We start from the raw sequence: 19,968 nt of genomic DNA, 5'->3' as shown, positions 1-19,968 counted from the left end.
TCACTAACAAATAACGCATGAAAATGAAACATATATAGTCTTAAAAAAGTGTTTTTTTCCATGACAAACTGCCGATGCTGGTTAAGTCTCCTTGACTTGTAAATAGGCTAGTTAAAACAAACGATCAATTATCTGATTGTGTTTGGGGGCATTGCGGTGCGCAAAGGTGCGTCAAATCTGACAAACATTTTCTCACCGACTCCATCTTCCACTGCAGTCTCTGTGTGTTTGTGACCCACAGTTTGTACCAATCCTCAATGATCAGGCCTCTAATTAAACGTTTGGTTCTGTCAGTCAGTAACAAAATTATTGTTTTGCCTCCCAGCATGTTCTCAAATGTAAAATTAAACTGCGTCATCCATCATAATGTTTTTGTCAGCTGATCAACTGTCGACGGGACTACAAAGTCATGTTTAGGTATCGTACACAGTTTAAATAGAAATATTTTGACGCCAAAATAACACTTGTGTAATTTATCAGGTGTGTAAATAGACGAATAGACAGAATTTGTGTGACTAATTGACAGGCATGTAAAATAGCGCAGTAGCGCAGTGTGTGCACATTTTTAATTATGTTAACTTCTGTAGGCACAATTTACGCACCCTTATATCTGACTGCATTCAACCTCAAGTCAGAGAACGATAAAACTAAAATGTATTTTACTTATTAATTTCCTCTAAATTTCTGAAGAGAGAGAGAGAGAGAGAGAGAGAGAGAGAGAGAGAGAGAGAGAACTTTTCCTTCAGCCAACCAGAGCTCTCCTGGCCCGAATCCGTACTGCCCCTTTAAGACTCGTCCTCCCAAGTCTCTTTTTATTTTTTTCTCTCAGTCTCATACAAGGAGCTCTTTAAGCCCCGGTACCGACACACAGAGCAGGCATTCATACTCGGGCAGCGCGAGCGAGGGGGCTCGGGAGCGAGCGTCACTTTGGAAACTCGGGAACTCACGGATTCTCGTGCTAAACCGGCGACCTCCTTTTCTCATTACTGAAGTAAGGTGCTTAGCATTTCCAACTGTTTCCTCTCTGCTGCTGGTGGCTGCTCTGACTCTGCGATTTCATTATTTCTCTCCTTCGGGATCCGTAGAGAAGAACCCCGACTCATATAACCTTACAATCAAATAATCGTTAACTTTTCCGTGATAATTATTAACAACTCTTTGTCAGCTTGGACTGTTTGATATTATTTCAGCCGTTCAGGTCGCTGTGTAGAACAGTGGTGCTACTACATCTATTTCTGCAGCAAAAACAATGTTTTACGCATAATTTCTAACACTTTTTGTCATGGATTATTATCATAAACATAGTGATCTTTAATTATCTGTTTATTTTTATACGTTGTTGATTATAATTTGTTTGGACTGTCATTCTGGTCAGACTTTAAAATTAATGTATTTTCAATTAGACTTACTGAGAAGACAGAAGCCTGTTTTATATATGTATAAAAAAGTTTTTAGAAGTTACAAGAAGCTACAAACAACTATAAACGGATATTACTGACAATTATCCCTCGACATGGAGTGTAGATGGACATTTTTCAGTTTTATTTTTATTATTTTTCCTGTTTTCCTTGATTTTAGTGCACTTTGTTTAATTGCATCTTTCGCTGGCTTGTTCTTTATTTACTGTTGTTTTGGAGCTGTGTGGTCCAGATGACACTAGAAATTTGAGCTATTGTAAAACTAATTGAAAATACAAAACAAAAAAAAGTTTCCAAAACAAGCAAATTAAGGCCACCTCACTGGCAAGTCAAGCGGCGATAATGAGTTCACATAGCCGGAATTCATTACTCACAGCAAACGTGCTCAGCGATCTTAATTAACAACAAGCATGATTTGTAAGTGAAAATCAATATACATATTACATTTCCTCAGATAATTAATCAAATGACAAATGATAGGCATGCCCAGTGGACCGGCCACTGTCTGTTGAGTCCATTACTCGCTTGTTTATTCCTTATTCGATGGTACAGAAATAAAAGACTTTACTGGTGACGCAATTTAAGTATAACAAGTGATTTCTGAACTTTTGTTTCCTTCATAAGACTGACATTATAACAGGCGACACATGCGCAATGAGGCGCTTGGTGCCTTTTACGCACGATGTTTACGCATTGTGTCTGTGCAGCAGGGACCCGTTAGAGCCGTGATGACAGACCAGGTGGCAGGCGGATCTCATTCAGGCAGATGGTGAAGCTTTACACGCATCTTAGCAGGGAATGGATACGATCTGTGACATTCAGTCTTATGTTAATTAAAAAGCTAATGAAACTTTTATTGAGAGCCACATAATACTTAATCTAACCCCGGTTAATGGCCCTTTATAGTGTATATACTTTAAAATAGTGGTGGAACTTTTTCTCAAAAATAGAGGTGTGGTAACCCGAGTGTTAAGTGGGTATATCCCCCCACTTAACCCACACGTGAACACACAGACTGTTAAAGTGACAGGCTATTTCATAATGTCACTGGACGTGAGCGAGATGGCTAATTTTCCTGCAACACGATACCTGAGCAGAAAACAAACCAGCGGGCTGTTTGCTGGTTCACAGGAAGTTCGCTGATTTAGGACGTAAAGTTCGAGGCTGGGTGTTGATTTAATGGACAAAACAAGGACACATTTTCTGCCGCCGATAGACCAGCGCCTGTTTAACAAACAGACTGTGTCTGATTCACACACACACGGGGTTTATATTTCCAGCGCCAGGCCATGTTTATCCAAGAAGTGCAGAGTATAAATCCGAGGTCTGTGCTGCTGCGGCCTCATATCATTCCAACACTTTCTCTCCGGGGAGCTTGGAATAACTGCTAAACCTTAAACAGTATACAGCCATACAGGAGCTGCGCCTGTGCAAATAAACCTACATCCTTATTTTAGAGCTGGACTTTATGAGAAATCTTAACCTTTCTGATAATACCGATCATTAAATACCATTAGGAACACCAGTGAGGATATTTCAGCTCATTTTTGTATCTTACACAGATTTAAAAGAATATGAAATCTTTTACTTTTGTTCTCTATGAAAACGTCTCCAAAACTCACAACATTTAAATAGGTACGAATGATATACATCTGTACCGATAAATTATTTGCTGATCATTTGGAATGTATATTACGTATTATTCTAAAAATGAAATAATACTCAAGAAATTATATATGAATATGAAGCCAAATTTCTTTCAGTCCTACATGCGGCTTGTCAGCAGTATTGAGAATTTAAAACACTGACATATGTGATTTGACAGATCATTGTATGATATATTCTGATGTATTATATTGCTGTTGTATGTGATATTAAATCATCCATCTAAACTAAATGTTATTAACTTGTTTTTAAAATACAAAAATGTGAAATCAGTTATCGTATTGGTATCGGCTATGAGAGGCAGGTAGTTATATTGCTTGTATCGCTTTTAAAAAAGGACTATTTTATTGAGATATTAGTGTGGGACAACCTTTTTTAAGTCTTTTACATTTTGTCAAAAAATTGTGCACAATAAAGCCCAAACTTCCCCTGTAGCGAGGTCTTGACTTGGCTTTCATGTATTAAAAACACTAACAGATAACAGCACCTCAACCACATAATACAGTGAATCGGACTGCTATGCAGTTGTGTACCGGGATCACGGTACAAAAATTGACGATTATCACACTGTCTACATTTGCATATCTACAGTATATAAATGAATAAGACATTTACACATACTATTATGGAAGAGGATTGGGGCCAGGTAGGAGAAAAATATGAGGTTTTTTTTTTTCATATCGAGTTTGAGAATAAAGTTGAAATATGATTTTAAAATAAAGTCAAAATGGCGAGAATAAAGTCAACATTTTGTGTTCTGTAAAGTTTGAAAGATATTCACAGATTTGTTGTTCCTGTGTCAATACGTCATCAGAGGCACATCTATCTGAACAGGCAGTTACACAGGAGTGCAAGCTACACCCTGATTTTCATCATTGTCATAAAATGAGCAATAACCACCATATTTAAGGATGTAGTTGTACTAAAATCCCCCTACACAATGAGCTATTCTTGGTAGTAGGATACCACAACTGTTGTTTTGGGTTATTTTATATTAGTCTATTTTTAGACATATTGAGGAAAATCAGGTTGTAACTTGTAGTCTACTTTACCAATCTCAAAAAGTCGACTTTATTCTGGTCTTTTCGACTTTAATCTCAAAGTGCATAATTATTTTTTTCTTTCCTCTCATTATTTTTTTTCATCTATCTGGCCCTTATCCTCTTCCTTACAGTAAATTAAAAAATTTTAAGTTTCACTTTTCATAAAGCATTTGTTCAACCAAAATAAAACCTGTTTTCATTCCTTGAAGGGTCATTGTAACTGATAATAAATATAATGATTATGTAATACCGTGAAACCGTGATCCTTCCTAAGACGGTACGTGAAGATCTCATATGGATGCAAACCAGAGGCCTACAGGTGTTGGTAAATTTTTGGGGTACTGTGGCTCTGCCTTGTTGAACTGACGCATATCCTTCTGCTGTTTCAGGTCCCCCTTGTTGGATTTTAACCGCGGGTCAAACGGTGGAGAGCGTGAAGGGGAAGTGAGGAGGGAAAGGAGACCGGGTGAGTTTGGCGCAGACAGCTGTGCATTAGCAGGTAAACTGGGGTCCAAGGTGCGCACTGAGCCGCCTATGATACCAACAACACGGATGGAAAGAACTTTAATGTCGAACCCTCACAGAGTTTTGCAACGGAGGCTGAGAGTAGAGACAGACTGGCAGTTTATATTATAACTTGAAGGAGGCCAGAGGGACAGATCAGAAAGCCGTCAGCCGATACTCCGTGCGTCACTGTAGGGACAAACAGCAGCAGGGAGCCGACAGGTAGAGCCCAGCATTTAGGAACAGACCTTGCATCCTCTGCGCACCTGGAGCCTTGTGCGTGTAGGAAGATGTCCAGAGAGGAGCAGAGCCTGTCGGAGGTTGAGCTCAGTCCCGGGATGTCGGACGACAGCCGCTCCCTGTCACCGGGTCATTCCTCCGGTGCCACCGGCGGGGGGGACTCGCCTCTCCACGGGCAGCAGCAGCCGCAGCTGGCGGGTCTGGACGACTCGGCGGCGGGCTGCTCGTCCGTCAAATCCGACGATGAGGACGAACGCTTCCCCGCAGGGATCCGCGACGCGGTGAGCCAGGTGCTCAACTGCTACGACTGGACCCTCGTGCCCATGCCCGTGCGCGTGAACACCGGAAGCAAGAGCAAGCCGCACGTGAAGAGGCCCATGAACGCGTTCATGGTGTGGGCGCAGGCGGCGCGGAGGAAACTGGCAGACCAACACCCGCACCTGCACAACGCAGAGCTCAGCAAGACCCTGGGGAAGCTCTGGAGGTGAGGAGGCCACATCCTGATTGTCCGCACATACTCAAATCACTGTAATGTTCAAATGATGCTCATTAAAGCAAGGGTGTTGTTTTCACAGGGGGCCGCCGATTAGATACTATAAGCGAAAGAAGCAATAAACTTTGACTTGATTTTAACAAAGCAGCATACTAAGAAAAGTTCAGGATCAATAGACAGGGGCCAGGGTTAATTTCTAGGGTTGGGGTCAGGGGAAATACCTCCAGATTAGGACAGGGCAAAGGTCAGTGTCATGGTCAAGCCAGAGAGTTTCCATAATAAATGTAACTGGGTTAAGCAGTGTTGTTCTTTTCCACATTTTCCCAAATTATCAAAAACAAATTTTATAGAAATATCCCACTCAATCAGCTGATCTCTTGTACTCAAATCACCCCAAATGTTCTCTTCATTTTCCTTTGTTGTGTAAATAATCTCCCTTTCATTAATGTTACTTCAGGCCAATTTAAACAAGTACATTCACATAGATACTTGAAACAACAGTTTGTTAGGATTCTGTGTACTGTTTACAGTATGAAATTGCAGACACAGTTTCCTTTTTATGTTTTAACTATTTTATTATGCAATTCGTTCTTGTGACCAAAGACATTATTGAGACTTACTTTCATGAGAAAATGTAGCAAGACCTTATTCCCCAATATAAGATGATCTGTGGTATTATATTTTCTCCAAAATGTATTTGCTGTTATTAAGTTGTATATGAACGTGTTGTAGGAGACGTGGTTGTGCTAACACACTATCTCAGCTCACAGTATTTGTGTGTGTGTGTGTGTGTGTGTGTGTTTACTAAGTGTTCATACACTTTTCAATTATTGAACATGTAGCCGGAGTAAATGGCTCCTTCGTGAATCAGGACATGCTTTCACAGCATTTTAGATCATATTTAAAGGACAAGTCTTTAACCCTCAAATTTAAAAGGTATTGCAAGATTTTCCATGTCATTTGATTTTTTACATTTAAATCTGTTACTTCTGTCAAACCATCCATCCAATGTCTCTGTTCTCACACAGAACTGCACTGGCTATTTGCTGACTAGAAGGTCAGAAGGGTTGAATTCATTAACCTTGTTAGGAATGAACATTAATTCAATAAAAACTTGACCTTGGGGCTCAGGCATGATTGGTTAATTGGCCAAGAAACACGATGAACAGGGAGGCTGAGGAAGGTCAGGAGTTTCTCATGCCATTCCTGCCAGCAGTAGTAAGAAGGAGCTCAGTTTCATGTTTGCAGACAGGATGCATCTTTGGCCCGTATTACTTCATTACTGTCCAACAGTCAGAAGCCCCTGGCAGGCCTGATATTAGCTGCAGCTGTGCAGATGTAGTGAATGAGGTAAAATGTATTAATATGCACTGAAAATTGATCAAACTTATTGCTGGAAGTATGTTGCAGAGCTTATCACTTATCTGTGGAAGATCATTTTGACCCATATACTGTGTGTTGATATTCTTTTATGCCCTTTAATCCATATCTGTAAGTCTGAAGCCATAAAGAATCTAAAGTGCATCTTTTAGTAGATATACACACAATATTGTGGCCTAATTCTTACTGAGCGCTGAGACTTTTCATGTCTTCTTCATACCTTAAGCAACCCTATCTAACAACATTTTTTCTTTTTATCAAAGGCTTCTTAACGAGAGCGACAAGCGACCCTTCATTGAGGAGGCAGAGAGGCTCCGGAAGCAACACAAGAAAGACTATCCTGACTACAAATACCAGCCAAGACGCCGCAAAAGCGGAAAACCTGGTTCTGGGTCAGGAAGTGAGGCCGATGGCCATTCGGAGGGTGAGGTCAGCCACAGCCAATCCCACTACAAGGGCCTCCAACTGGATGTGGCCCTAAGTAGAGGAGCCGGGTCCCCTCTGGCAGATGGGCACCACCCTCATGCTGCAGGTGGGCTGCAGGCTCCCTGCTACTACTTTACTGATACCATCCCAGACATTACCATGTATCTTGGGTAATCTGATCACAAGTGGACAGCTTTAACTACGTCAGGTGACACCATCGCAATTAGAATGGGTCACCACATGCGTCCTGAGTGACCACTTGTGATTGGATCTGACTTTCTCTAAAAAAACATGTATATCATTTTCCTTTTGCAATGGCCAAATCTGTTGTTGTTTATCACCAGTGGGAGATAGCAATGCGCTATCTGTGCCTTGTTTGCCAGAAATTTAAAAAAGTAGATACAGACCTCGTCTATTCCTTGGCATGTTTCAAGTAAATCAAATTGCCCGAGAAATCAGACAGCATGTATTCTATGTACTCCATCTTGTTGTCCCCGTTTGTCCACTGTAATATGAAGCCATTGGTGCTCGATTGGGTGTGCTACACAGAGGACATCAGTTAATTTGACAGTCCTTTAATGTGGCCCAGGACACATTTACTTACACACTGCTAAAAGAATGGGGCCATATGTTGCCCAGACCACCTCTGCATGTGTTGTGAGTGATCAGATCTCAAGGCGTTGTCAGTGCATCTTGGGTGCATTCACACTTGTACTTGGATCTGGTATTGGACCAGCCAAGATGTAGGTTAAAGCCAGGTGTGAACAGGGCAACTGTAAAATAAGTCTGGGTACAACTGGACGGCTTGGCACACAGACAGATGATTAAGTTGCCCAATAAAACTACTGTAACTCCATGTTTCCTTCTGTCTCCACAGGTCAGAGTCACAGTCCTCCCACACCTCCCACCACTCCCAAGACTGAGCCTCAGTCTGGGAAGGCGGGGGATGGAAAGCGGGAGGGTGCTGGGAGTGGGGGCTCCCGTGGCGCAATGGGAGCCGAGGGAAGCTCAGGTGCTCCTGGATCTGGAAAACCTCACATCGACTTTGGTAATGTGGACATTGGTGAGATGAGCCATGAGGTGATGGCCAACATGGAGCCTTTTGATGTCAATGAGTTTGACCAGTACCTTCCCCCAAATGGACACCCGGGGGTTGGGCAGAGTGCTGGGGCAGGAGCGGCTGCAACAGCTTCTCCAGCCTCTCCGTACACCTATGGCATCTCCTCAGCTCTGGCAGTGGCCAGTGGACACTCAGCAGCCTGGCTCTCCAAGCAGCAGCAGCAGCAGCAGCAGCAGCCGCTGCAACATCAAGGCCCCCCTCTTGGCTCAGATCCCACCAAGGCCCAGATCAAGAGCGAGGCCGGGGGTGCCGGGGGTCACTTCTCAGAGGCAGCCTCAGTAGGTTCCCATGTCACCTACACCCCCCTCAGCCTGCCTCACTACAGTTCTGCCTTCCCCTCGCTGGCCTCTAGGGCTCAGTTTGCTGAATATGCTGACCACCAGGCCTCGGGGTCTTACTACGCCCATTCCGGCCAGGCCTCGGGGTTGTACTCTGCCTTCTCTTACATGGGGCCCTCCCAGAGGCCCCTGTACACTGCCATCACTGACCCAGCCAGCGTACCGCAGTCACACAGCCCCACCCACTGGGAACAGCCCATCTACACGACACTGTCGCGGCCATGACAGATAACGAGACCAGAGGGCACTGGTGCAGGTTCAGCCCCCATGTCAGACCCAAGAAGAATCGGCAACAACAGCATTGTCGGTGGTATCGGTGGTGCAAGTGGTCTGGGCTGGGGGGAGTGGGCAGGCACTGGGGGAGTCGGCAAGGGAGGCAGGAGGGAAGAAGCCCCATTCTGTCCTTGCCCAAATGCAGAAATGCTGTCACAGCCCAAGGATGAGCTTGGAGCATGGTGCTTTCAAGGGGTGGTTGATTATTTGGGGCGCTCCGTGTAGTAGTCAGAGAATGTATTACTTTGGTGGCATAAAGGAAGAACACCCAGCCACCATCGCAGAGTTCCAGGCTAGATTCTCAGCAGTCAAGCCTTGGTGCTCCAAACAGCAAAATTGGCAATGTTTATAAGTGGTAAAGGATCAAGTCCTTGTCAATTTGGTGACCCCATGTTTATCAGAGGAGGACCCATGCATTCTACCCCCTCTCCTACAAGGGGTCAGTGGCAACAGAGACCATGGTACACATTGAGAATTAGCAAGACTTCAGTCTGTATTATGAAGAGCTTGACTGAGATGGATTCAAAATCGTTCTATGTGAAATGGGGTTGTTTTGTGCCAGAGGAATGGAGTGCCAAACAATTTGGCTGTGGCCCATTCACTTCTCAGGCAAGACTGACCTTTTATCAAACGGATGTCAGTTTTGTAATGGTTTTGGAAATCCATTCAACAAATACTGAAATGATTCTGTTGGTTTCTGAGGCACATTTGTCCCTATTTAATTCAAATGATCATGCTGTTTTCACTTAAAATGCCTTTTGTACACTTAATGGATGTGCATGGAAGTTAAATGCCATAAAACTACAGTATGTTGAGGTTTTGTTTAGTGAATTGTATATTTAGTCAAAAACAATTTTCATGATGACTGACTATTATCAGGATAGTTTATACGATGTACTTGAAATTGCAAATGTATGATTATTGATGCATACAGATTTGAGATATTTGTAAAATGACCAAAGTTTTGAGACCAAAACTTATAGAAAAGAAACAGAAGTTTCTCCCAACTTGACACTCAAAACTACCTTTTGTAGCTAATTAGTTTTCTCTTCGCTGTCAACTTTTTTCCGGTGTGACTTATTGTAAGTGACTTAAAAGCATAACGGTGTCAAAAGCTACTTTTGCCTTTTTTCACAATGGCACTGATGAGTGTGAAGATTTTCATTAGTATTTGACGCATTCATGAAGAACATTCATGATAAAAGACAATTCTATTTATACTTGCATAATTCATTCATTCAATGTGTCATAGAATAGAATACATGATAGGAGCTTTTTCATTGTTTTAACAATTTACTGTATTAATACTGTTAAATGCTTTTTGCCATTATTATCTCCACTGAAAATCTGCACCACTGCCTTTTCTTTTCCTTTGTGTGTCAATCACAATGTGTATATAGAACAGTATTCAATGTGAAACGTCAAATCTAGTTGTGTAACTTAAAAAAAAAATACAGTAAGCATTTGTTGGGTGGTTTAAATATGGGAGATGCCAATACTGAGAAAACTGAGATTAAGCAAGTAAAGCTTCCAGGAGATTAAAAGTTTTAACACAGCCTAATATTTAATATGTTTAATAATACCTGCTACTCACACATGAAACAGAGAAGTATTTTATCTGAAATCATGTTTGTTTTCCTCATTTTTTAGACTAGTTAATCTTTTTCCATGTTGTTTCTTTCCTCTCTTTTAGTTTCTATAGTTCTGTTTCCACGTGTCGTTTCTGTTCATATCTCTGAAACAAAACTGTATTTTAAGTATCTTATTCTCCATCTGGTTAAGTAAAAAATTGCTTTGTTTTTATGTATATCACTCAAATATTCTTTATTACTACTGCACACAGATCTGAACCATAATATGCATGCAGCACTGCTTGTTTTAATTAATGGTCCAAGAGGCAAAATTCATATACATCCGTGTTGCTATGTGTGAAAATATGTAATGTTGCTATGAATTTTACATTTCTTTATTTATATTTGTTTTACGTTTGCGTGCGCTGTTCATTGTTTCTCTCCATTATGAGGACAACTTTTGACTGTTTCTGCCATTTTAGTATTTCATATTTCCATTCATGTATAACTGTTGCCAGCACAGCACGGCAACACGGCTTCGAAATAACAGCGGGAGCGAAAGCCTAAACATGTGATGATGACTAATGACCTTTTACGCTCACTTGAAATAAAGCTCTATTATTTCTGCTTTGATACGAGTGTGCCTCGTGGAACATTTTTACGATGGAACAAATAACAAATAACACATCTCACTCATCAACAAACTGTCCTCCCACATTATAAAAATGCTATGAAGTTGATAGAAACTAATAAACAAATCGTAACCGCATCTAGAGACTCAACTACTGCTCACATTCTCTGCATAATCTGTTCAGCTAATGGATAATTCACTTTGGCTGGCTGGGACTCAGCTACAGCACTCCACAACCATTAGCAGAGGTAAGGTGAACATGAGTGATGGGGCCTTGTACTGTATGTGCAGGCAGTGTATGAGACTGTGGGGACGGTGTGTTACATTACAACAGTAGCAGGACTGCAGTTTGTAGCTTTTTACTACAACAGTTTACTCCAGCTGAACTTGAACTAACCCAGCCCCACATGAGGGTATGATTGGTTATGCATGCCTATATGCATATCTCAAGTTTGTTATAGTGTGCATGTATGTGTGTTACTGTGTGTGTTGCGGGTTAAGCCTGACTCCTAATTCCCTCTCTTTAATCGGCTGTGTGATACTTTGGAAAGACAAAGAGGGCCATTGAAGGGGAGCTAGGGGAGGAGGGAAACAGGGCAATGAGGGAGCCTTACCCATAACTGCCTGGCCTGTAGCTTCACCGGGATACAAAGGGACTCTCATACTCTCTCTGCACATAGACCCTGCAACCCCCACTACCCAGCCTCCTTCCTCGCATCCCCCCACACTCACCCCATCCACTGAGAAAACTCTTTTCAGGTTGGAGCTGTAATGGGATTAAAACATTCCAAAAGTTAAGAGAGTAAACCAGGAATAACACGCAGATATAGTTATTTGATCGTTTTAGTGGTTTTTGAGCATGAAACTGTCAACGCAGGTGTCAGCCAGCAGCAGCAGAACCAGGAACGGAGAGTCAGTGGAGCCAGGTGCAGAGCAAGAATGGATCAAAAGCTCCAAAAGTTAGCAAGGTAGAACTAACGATTCTGCTCATTATCTATTCTTTACTTGCTCAATGAAATGTCAGAATAGAGAGAAAAATGTCCATCCCTGTTTCTCAAAGTCCAATGTGATGCTTTTTGTCTATGATTATGACTGAAATTACATTTTCTGCCATTTTATTTAATAATCAAAACAGTTGGCGACAAATTAACTAATTGATTAGTGGACTAATCGTAGCACCTCTAAGCAGTATAGGTTGTTGTTCATCTCAGTGATAAGATGGCAATCATGAGAATATATGGAACCGGAAACATGAAAATAAGCCTGAGATCTGCATTAAAATGCATGACGCAATTTAGAGAACAAGGCCAAACTGGTTTTAATCTGAAAAGGAAACTGCAGATTTTCAAAAGTGTCATTTGGGCAGGAAGCTTAGAGTGCTGGCAACATGGAGGAAAGCCAAACACAATTCTGCATATACAAACCTGATTCTAAGGAAGTTGGGATGCAGCGAAAACATAATAAAAAATAAAAAGCAGTGATTCCAACATACTTTGTGACCTACATACAGTTGAATGCACAACAAAGATATCTAGTGCTCAAACTAGGAAAGACTTCTTTTCTAAAGAGAGACATTCAATCTTAATTTGATGCATTCTGTTTGCATTTACATTTTACACTGCATCCCAACATTTTTGGTGTCATGGTTGAACTACACATTCATCAATGACACGTTTCCCTTCAAATGTAAAGCAGAATAGCAACAAAGTTGTAATCATGTAGTATCACTTGTTAGAAGGACATCCTGGAACAAAACACACAAGATACCCTTGACCCAATAATCTACAAATCCAGTACACAAATGCAAGGAACCATAAGCCCTTTAGTCCAGTGTAATCTAAGGGAATTGTCAGAGCATAAGTAAAAGATAAACAGCTTGAAAGAGACAGATTACACTTCAAGAAAGAACCAAAAAGTGTGTGACGGATGGACAGACCAGAGAAATAAAGGCATATAAGACAAGAAGACAATCAGAAGAAGAGGAATGTAGAGAGGGATGAACAAAAGAACAAGTGAGAAGATATTAGTCGCACCCTAAACTGGGTTGAAGACGACCTGATGGTGGCCTCACTGTGGTTGGTGCTGGTGAGTGTCACATGGGCTGCACCCTCCACCCCATGAAAGGAGCACAGCGACACCCTCAGGCACTTTCTCCTCCAATCAAAAGACTCACAGATTAAAGCAGTTTTTAAGAAACTCATAGCATGACTGTGGTTAGTTACACACAATTATAAATACCAGTACAAACTGGCTTCTCTCTGATGCCGATTATACAAACCTCTTGGCTTTACTTTACCACGGGAAACCTGGCTGCTCCATCAGTGTCTTGTTTTTTTATCAAGTACGATGTCCTTTCAGGCTTGTAATGCGTACTGTAGATTATATACACATGCTGAATATATAGTCCTTCCATTCATCTAGAGGCTAGGAGTAACATAGTGCAGCTTAGTCTACAATGAAGCAGCTACTCCTCACATGCTCACAAACTTTCAGCCCACTATCTTACTGCATGCACTGGTCCTCTTTCTGCCTGGGCAACAGCCTATTTTCAGTAAACAATACAGTGACTGTTTGGCTGCTATGTGCGTGTGCAAAATGTGTTTGCATGGGGGGGTGGGGGGGCACAGAGAGCATCATGATGATGACAAGACTTGTGCAGCAGCTGCAGGTGAAACATGCTTCACCTCTTTAAAGGCACAATAAGTCGGATTTGTCCATAGATGTTTGTGAACACAACATTCAGAATCGGTCTCTCTTCCCCGGCTCAAGATCTAATTAGCCAGTGAGTTTAGCGCTTGAATCTAGCCAGCTATTAACCCTCTAAAAACTTGGGCTATTATGTCCTTTAAAACATCTGTTAAAAATCTTTACCATGCCATGTTGGTATCAGTTTTTTCAGCGTTACCTCACCTATATGTCCTGATAATTCATTTTTAACTTTTGACTTTCTTACAAAATTTTGAACCCAAAAGAAACTAAGGAAATATAAAATCTGATCTTGAAAATTATATTTCAATACACAGAATTTTTAATGTTGCAAATATGAATACAGGTTGCATATATAACATATAACAGGAAAAATTAGGATAATATCTAGTTCTATATTTTATACTGAATATATTTGACATTATCTCCAGTTTTACTTGGAAGAATATCATTAAAAAAAAATCTGGCATGGAGTTTCAAGCCAGAACGTTAGAAGGAAGCTGATGGAAAGACTCAATGTTGCTTCATTTTTATGTCTTCACGTCATGAAGAAGTAACGTGCCAGTGCTTTCATGGACTCCAGAGCTATTTGTGTCCAGATAGGACATTTTTCAGCAGTTCCTGAGCTTTTGACTTAGAAGACATGTATTACATTACCAGCCAGGCCACGCCCAGAAACTACTTGGACACCGCAAAAGAAAATTCAAAATACAGGCAGAATGTCTCTGCAGATACAGACACCACAACACATCTGTAGTGAGTTGTAAATGATGATTGAGAGGGATTCTTTTTGTATTGGTTTTTATTTTTTGGTAAAATCCTCCTGCAGCTTTAAGACAACTCATCAATATTAAGCCAAATGACAATCTGTCAGGCGTCCATGCTCATAACAAAGGATAGGCTAAATAAATAATATGAGTATGAACATTTTTGAGAAGCTCATAAAGTTTATAATATGCATGATGGTAAATGTATATTTTTATGTATTATTTTGATAAGCCAAATTGTTCTTATTGCCCAAGTGCAGCATCTGCACATGCTGATACAGTAGGTGACGGTGAGCACCTTTAAAGTTGGTTTGCAGTTTACCAACAAACACACAGATATTTCAAAGCATTTCATTTGCATGGTGTATTCAATAGAATAAAATAATTTGAACATTTGAATCAGAACTGTTTGGTTTTGCTGTGTTAACAATATTTATGTCAGTTAGAGTTGGTCACGTCAGAGCTAAGGAATATTCATCCATCTGTGTGAACTACATGCTAGCCATCCCAATGATCAGATGTGCATAAACTGCAGATAATCAACTTAATATTTAAACACAAAAATTTGAAATTATTGGTAAATTGATGATATGAGAAGCAGGTAATTATTGTAAGATTAATAACTGAAACATGACAATGGACCATCGTAAATTGATATAAAACCATGTCTTGCAATGTATTTCATAAATCAAGTTGACATATTAAATACCTGTTCAGGAGGAAGATCAGTCTGGAATCCTTTCACTTCATCTGTTGAATGACCGACCAAGATTTCTGCCCGTGCTCCATCACTGTCTCGGTTCTTGGTCTTCAGTCAGATATTTTATTTATTTGTATCTCTGCTGCCCCATTATCAGCCATTACCACAAAATATAATGTTAAAAATAAAATTCTCTAAAAAAAAACCCCCAAAATAAAACAAAAACACTCTTCCTTACTACTCACTGCCAAACTTGCCTGTCAAAATGTGAACAAAGGCTCGTACGGTCTGCGTACCATAAATCTTTTTGTCTGATGTTGCAGAGAATTGAACCAACAGACCAACATTAAAATAACTATACACTGTAATAAATGATTCTGTAGTCATTTCATTTTACTTAATATATTTGATAAAATGTATTAAATATAAATGTATCCTTGATTTTGAGGCAGTTGTTTAAGTAACTTTAATATAAAAATGTTTGAGATGGAATCTACTTATTTAGATCACATTAAATATCATCTTTATGTGTATGTAATTCTAAATCAAGAGACTTTTGAATGAATCCAACACAAAATAATTAGTCCATTTTTAAATGACAGCCACTTCCTGTTAAGTTGTTATTAACTGAACTTGTAACGTAGTTAGATTTAATTAATAATATTGCGTGCAATCTGTTGCCTCAATTTTATTGAGTAGCTATTGTTTATCTTTTTTTACAGTGTACATAAATTACTAATCTTCTTGCTAATGGTCTTGTTTGCTTATGTAGGTCATATAAAGGCATGACTTCCAACTTGCTCTGGTTTAAGTAACTTACTGCATAATTATACGGTTAAATCTCTGTGACACAGACATTGACCCATACTACAACTTCAAATGAGGTTCATTGTGTTATGAGTGACACATGGTAATTTATACAAAAGAGTTTATTAATAACAATAAAAGAGTTCTTTCATACTAACCACCTCTCTCTTTCCAAACAACAAATGGAATAATTACAACACAGGAATATTTTGTAAAACAAAGTAAATGTTTGACTTAAGTTACATTTCCCCCTTGTGGCTCTAAATGAGACTGCAACTGTTAAAAAAAGAAGATTTTTGAACTTGAGATGTAACAAGTCTGATCACAGGATTATAACCCTGCAAGCAACACACTGTTTAGATTTTACTTCATCTTCTTGTGTCTGTTCAGTACATTTTATGTAGTTATATTTCCCCGACTCACAGAGTCACCTGATGTGATCGATGTTAGTGGATCAAACTGAAGCATGAACAGGTGGGTGATACTTCCATCAGCCTTCTGGGTTTGTGTCGCTGACTGACCTGATGCAATGGTGGGGCTGAACCAGCATATACTATTTTATCAGTGCAGACTGGGTGAGTGATTTAATCAGTAATGATGAGCTCGTCACAGCCCCAGTCCTCATAACTCCCATCTGGAAGGTACCTGCGGATGATGATGGGGATCTTTCTGCTCCTGTTGGAGAAGTTCAAGCAAAACTCACAGTGAGACATTGAGCAGCACAGAGAAGCTTTACATCAAAGATCACTCAAGATGCAGTTATATTATCTAATAAAGCATCAATGATCAGTTACAGTTACAGTATCACTTACTTCAGCTCTTTCATAGCTATTTGCAAGGGGTCTGTTTCTCCCTCCAGCTCAACCATGACTGGTGCACACATCCTGTTAGAAAATCAACACACAGACAGGTTCAGCAAATGCTGAATTTGTCAATATATTTGTGGCAGACCCTATTAAAAACGCCTATACCTGATAACGTTACCTCCAAACATCTAAACCCTCCTACAAGATATTTAGGATTGAGTAATGGTGCTAAAATGGTGCTGAAGACAAGAAGACACATCCACAGTCTTTTATAGGAACCACACATGTTTAGTCACACAAATCAACAGCATTGTGGCTAATAGGTTGCTATCCTCACACACAGCCCTCTCAGCTCCATGCCGTGGCCAAAATGCGGTGAACACAGAAAGCAACAGTGTAAAAGAGTGCGTCAACAGGGGTCAAAGGTCAGAGGCCAGATCTGAATTCAGGACACTGGACTCATGACATAAGGTTACAGTGTGTAGGTCAACATCTATCAAAAACACTCACGCTATCTGGAGAGCTCGGGTCCCGAGCACTCTGGCTCTCTCATATTTGGTCATGTAAGGTGTTGTGATCCTCTTCTGGTTGGCCTGCTGCCCCTCTCCTGCTGGAAGGATCTGCACGTTCTCCTGGTCCTCCTGCACACAAGTAAGCAGGTTTGGACTCAGTAAATATGCTCCAACTCATAGTTTCATAAAGAACAGCATTAACAGAAAGACGGTCTTGCTCGTCACCCATTATTACTCTCATCATCAGCATGGATCACAGTTGGGCTAGGACTGTTGCCATGACTGTTGTAATGGTTATGCATGATTCATCTCATCACTACTACTAATACTATGATCCTCAACAGGGATCATGGTTGGGTCCGGACTGTTGCTGCGATCCGGCTAGAAACCCACTATACCAGTATAAGTCAACCTTTGTATTCTTATTGCTACTGCTACAGACACTTCTGCTGTCATCTTATTTTCACTGCTACTATGACTGTTACCATTTTTTCTATTCCTTTTGTTCTATTGCTACTATTAATGTTATTTGATTGTTGTCATTGCTCATCCCCTTCTCTGTCTTTGTGTCCCCCCTATTTTACTCTGCTGATTTGTTCTGAATAAACAACATCTATTGCTCGTCTGTCCATCCTGGGAGGGGAATCCCTCCTCTGTTGCTCTCCCTGAGTTTTTTTTATTCTCCCCCTTAAACAGCTCCACCACCTGTGCACTGAACATTGCACCAGCACCCATACGTCCCCCTACACTACACTAACACTGTACTTCAGAGCTGCAACAACTATTCGATTAATCTTCCAAAAATCGATTATTGAATTAATCGTCAACAATTTTGATAATCGAATAATTGGTTTCAGCAGTTTTTTCAAGTCCAAATTCTCTGATTGCAGCTTCTTCAATGTGAATATTTCTGGTTTCTTTGTTCCTTTATGACAATAAACTAAATATCTCTTCGGTTTGTGGACAAAACAAGAGATTTGAGGACGTCATCTTGTGGTTTTGGAAACACTGATTGATATTTTTTAACATTTAATTGACCAAACATCTAATCGATTAATCGTTAAAATAATCGACAGATTAATCAAAAATGGAAATTATTAGTTGCAGCCCTACTGCACTTCAATCATGTCCTCGTGTCACTTTACCAGCTGCTGATATACTGTTTTGCTGCACCCTTGAATTTCGCTCCTGCTGCTGCTGCTATAGGTTGTGCAAATCTTGTCTTGTTTTAGTTTTATTTATTTAGGTACTGACATTACATTTTTTATAAATATTTTTAAATTTGTAACATTAACCGAGATCTAGGAAACTATATTTCATTCTTCCGTGCTGTGTTTGAATGACAGTAAAACTGTCTAAAGGTGTTTTTCCTTGTCCGCTGTGAGGGTCAAAGGACAGAGGGTCGGACCCTGTACGGCCTGTTAACTCTTTGAGGTCCCAAATCAATTTGTATTCTTCAATTGTAAAAATGTGTGGTTCATAAACAGCAGACACATTTCCTTTTAACATTTTAGTCAACTAAAATGTGCATCATAGCTCATGAAAGTGTACGGCCCAGCACCCTAACCTCTACATTTTCCCAAATTAAAGTCTAGTTTTGAGTTTCCCTAGCTTTTCTGAGATCTTTCTCAGGAGTCCAGCCACTTATTTGAACTTGGGTCCTCACTGCATTCTGACAAAATATTAATAACTGCTCATTGTGACCTATTAGTAATGTTGGTAGGCTAATTTAGACTTCAAATAAGGCTGTTTTGTCTTCATTGTAAGGCTCAAAACATTTGTGGCTCCATTCTGAGATTGCTTCGCTTATTTTGGTCATCAATTGCTCTTTTGTTAGTGAAGGTTTCCTACCACTGGGTTACACGAAAGCTAAATGCTTGTGAGAACACAAGAAACAATTATCATATAATATAATTAAACGTTGAACTTACATCTTCCACGTTCTCCAGGTCATCTAATCCTTCATCCTCCTCAGCATCATCAAAGTCTCCGTCGTCGAAGCTACAAATTTGACATGAAAAGAGTTACCACAAAGACCACAAATCCATGACAACTTTATTACCATATAACAGCTCGCTAGCAGCTACACGTTAGCTAGCTGTAATATTAACGTTCGCCCACGTTGTCTCCTGTTAGAAAGACACGCAGTTTGATTTCACATGTTAATGCTGTGTGTCGTCACTTACTTATCTTCGTTGTCGGACATTTTTTATTTTGACGCTCGTATATATGAAACCTTTATATTTAAAAATGTTCAGAGACACTTTTTGTTGTCAACAAGAATCCACATGAACGTTAGAAACCTTTAACTTCCGGCAGCTTGGTCCGTTGGTAAATATTCCGGGCCATTCGGAGGTACGTTTGTTTTTCGTTCCGCTTGTCCCGCTAAATTCGTGTTTACAAAAGTAAAAGCGAGCATTCTTTAGTCTTATGTGATAAAATAATTATTTTGTGTTATGAACTGTTGTTTAATGTGATTTTAAATCACCAGTATGCTGCAGGTCATTTCTCCATAACTTTAATAGCTAATTATTTTTATTTTATCTGGACTGCTAGGCTTGATCTTGC

At 40.2% G+C, this 19,968-nt stretch overlaps 2 protein-coding genes across 2 annotated transcripts; one reads left to right on the top strand and one right to left on the bottom strand.

Moving 5' to 3' along the window:
* The first annotated feature begins 976 nt into the window (after positions 1-976).
* sox10 (SRY-box transcription factor 10) lies at positions 977-8,898 on the top strand. The gene is made up of 4 exons (XM_059347282.1): positions 977-996; positions 4,516-5,354; positions 7,007-7,275; positions 8,047-8,898. Exons 2-4 carry the CDS (start codon positions 4,921-4,923, stop codon positions 8,850-8,852), a joined length of 1,509 nt encoding a protein of 502 aa, XP_059203265.1. The 5' UTR covers positions 977-996; positions 4,516-4,920; the 3' UTR covers positions 8,853-8,898.
* A 7,288-nt stretch (positions 8,899-16,186) lies between these two features.
* polr2f (RNA polymerase II, I and III subunit F) lies at positions 16,187-19,754 on the bottom strand. The gene is made up of 5 exons (XM_059347293.1): positions 19,587-19,754; positions 19,332-19,401; positions 17,399-17,529; positions 16,895-16,966; positions 16,187-16,757 (listed from the first exon to the last, which is right to left on the bottom strand). Exons 1-5 carry the CDS (start codon positions 19,604-19,606, stop codon positions 16,667-16,669), a joined length of 384 nt encoding a protein of 127 aa, XP_059203276.1. The 5' UTR covers positions 19,607-19,754; the 3' UTR covers positions 16,187-16,666.
* Between the last annotated feature and the right edge of the window lie 214 nt (positions 19,755-19,968).

Source organism: Centropristis striata, chromosome 13 (assembly GCF_030273125.1).
Source record: "Centropristis striata isolate RG_2023a ecotype Rhode Island chromosome 13, C.striata_1.0, whole genome shotgun sequence".
NCBI lineage: Eukaryota > Metazoa > Chordata > Actinopteri > Perciformes > Serranidae > Centropristis > Centropristis striata.
Note: the sequence above shows the minus strand (reverse complement) of the source record. Positions and strands in the feature narration are given on the sequence as shown.

Bases quoted from the DNA above. Each gene is read 5' to 3' on its own strand.
- polr2f (XM_059347293.1), bottom strand. From the start codon at position 19,606: ATGTCCGACAACGAAGATAA. The intron at 17,530-19,331 runs GTAAGTTCAACG...ACTTGTGTGCAG, and splicing joins ACCTGGAGAACGTGGAAGAT to GAGGACCAGGAGAACGTGCA. The intron at 16,967-17,398 runs GTGAGTGTTTTT...ATTTTCTAACAG, and splicing joins ACCCGAGCTCTCCAGATAGC to GATGTGTGCACCAGTCATGG.
- sox10 (XM_059347282.1), top strand. From the start codon at position 4,921: ATGTCCAGAGAGGAGCAGAGCCTGTCGGAGGTTGAGCTCAGTCCCGGG. The intron at 5,355-7,006 runs GTGAGGAGGCCA...TTTTTATCAAAG, and splicing joins ACCCTGGGGAAGCTCTGGAG to GCTTCTTAACGAGAGCGACA. The intron at 7,276-8,046 runs GTGGGCTGCAGG...CTGTCTCCACAG, and splicing joins GCACCACCCTCATGCTGCAG to GTCAGAGTCACAGTCCTCCC.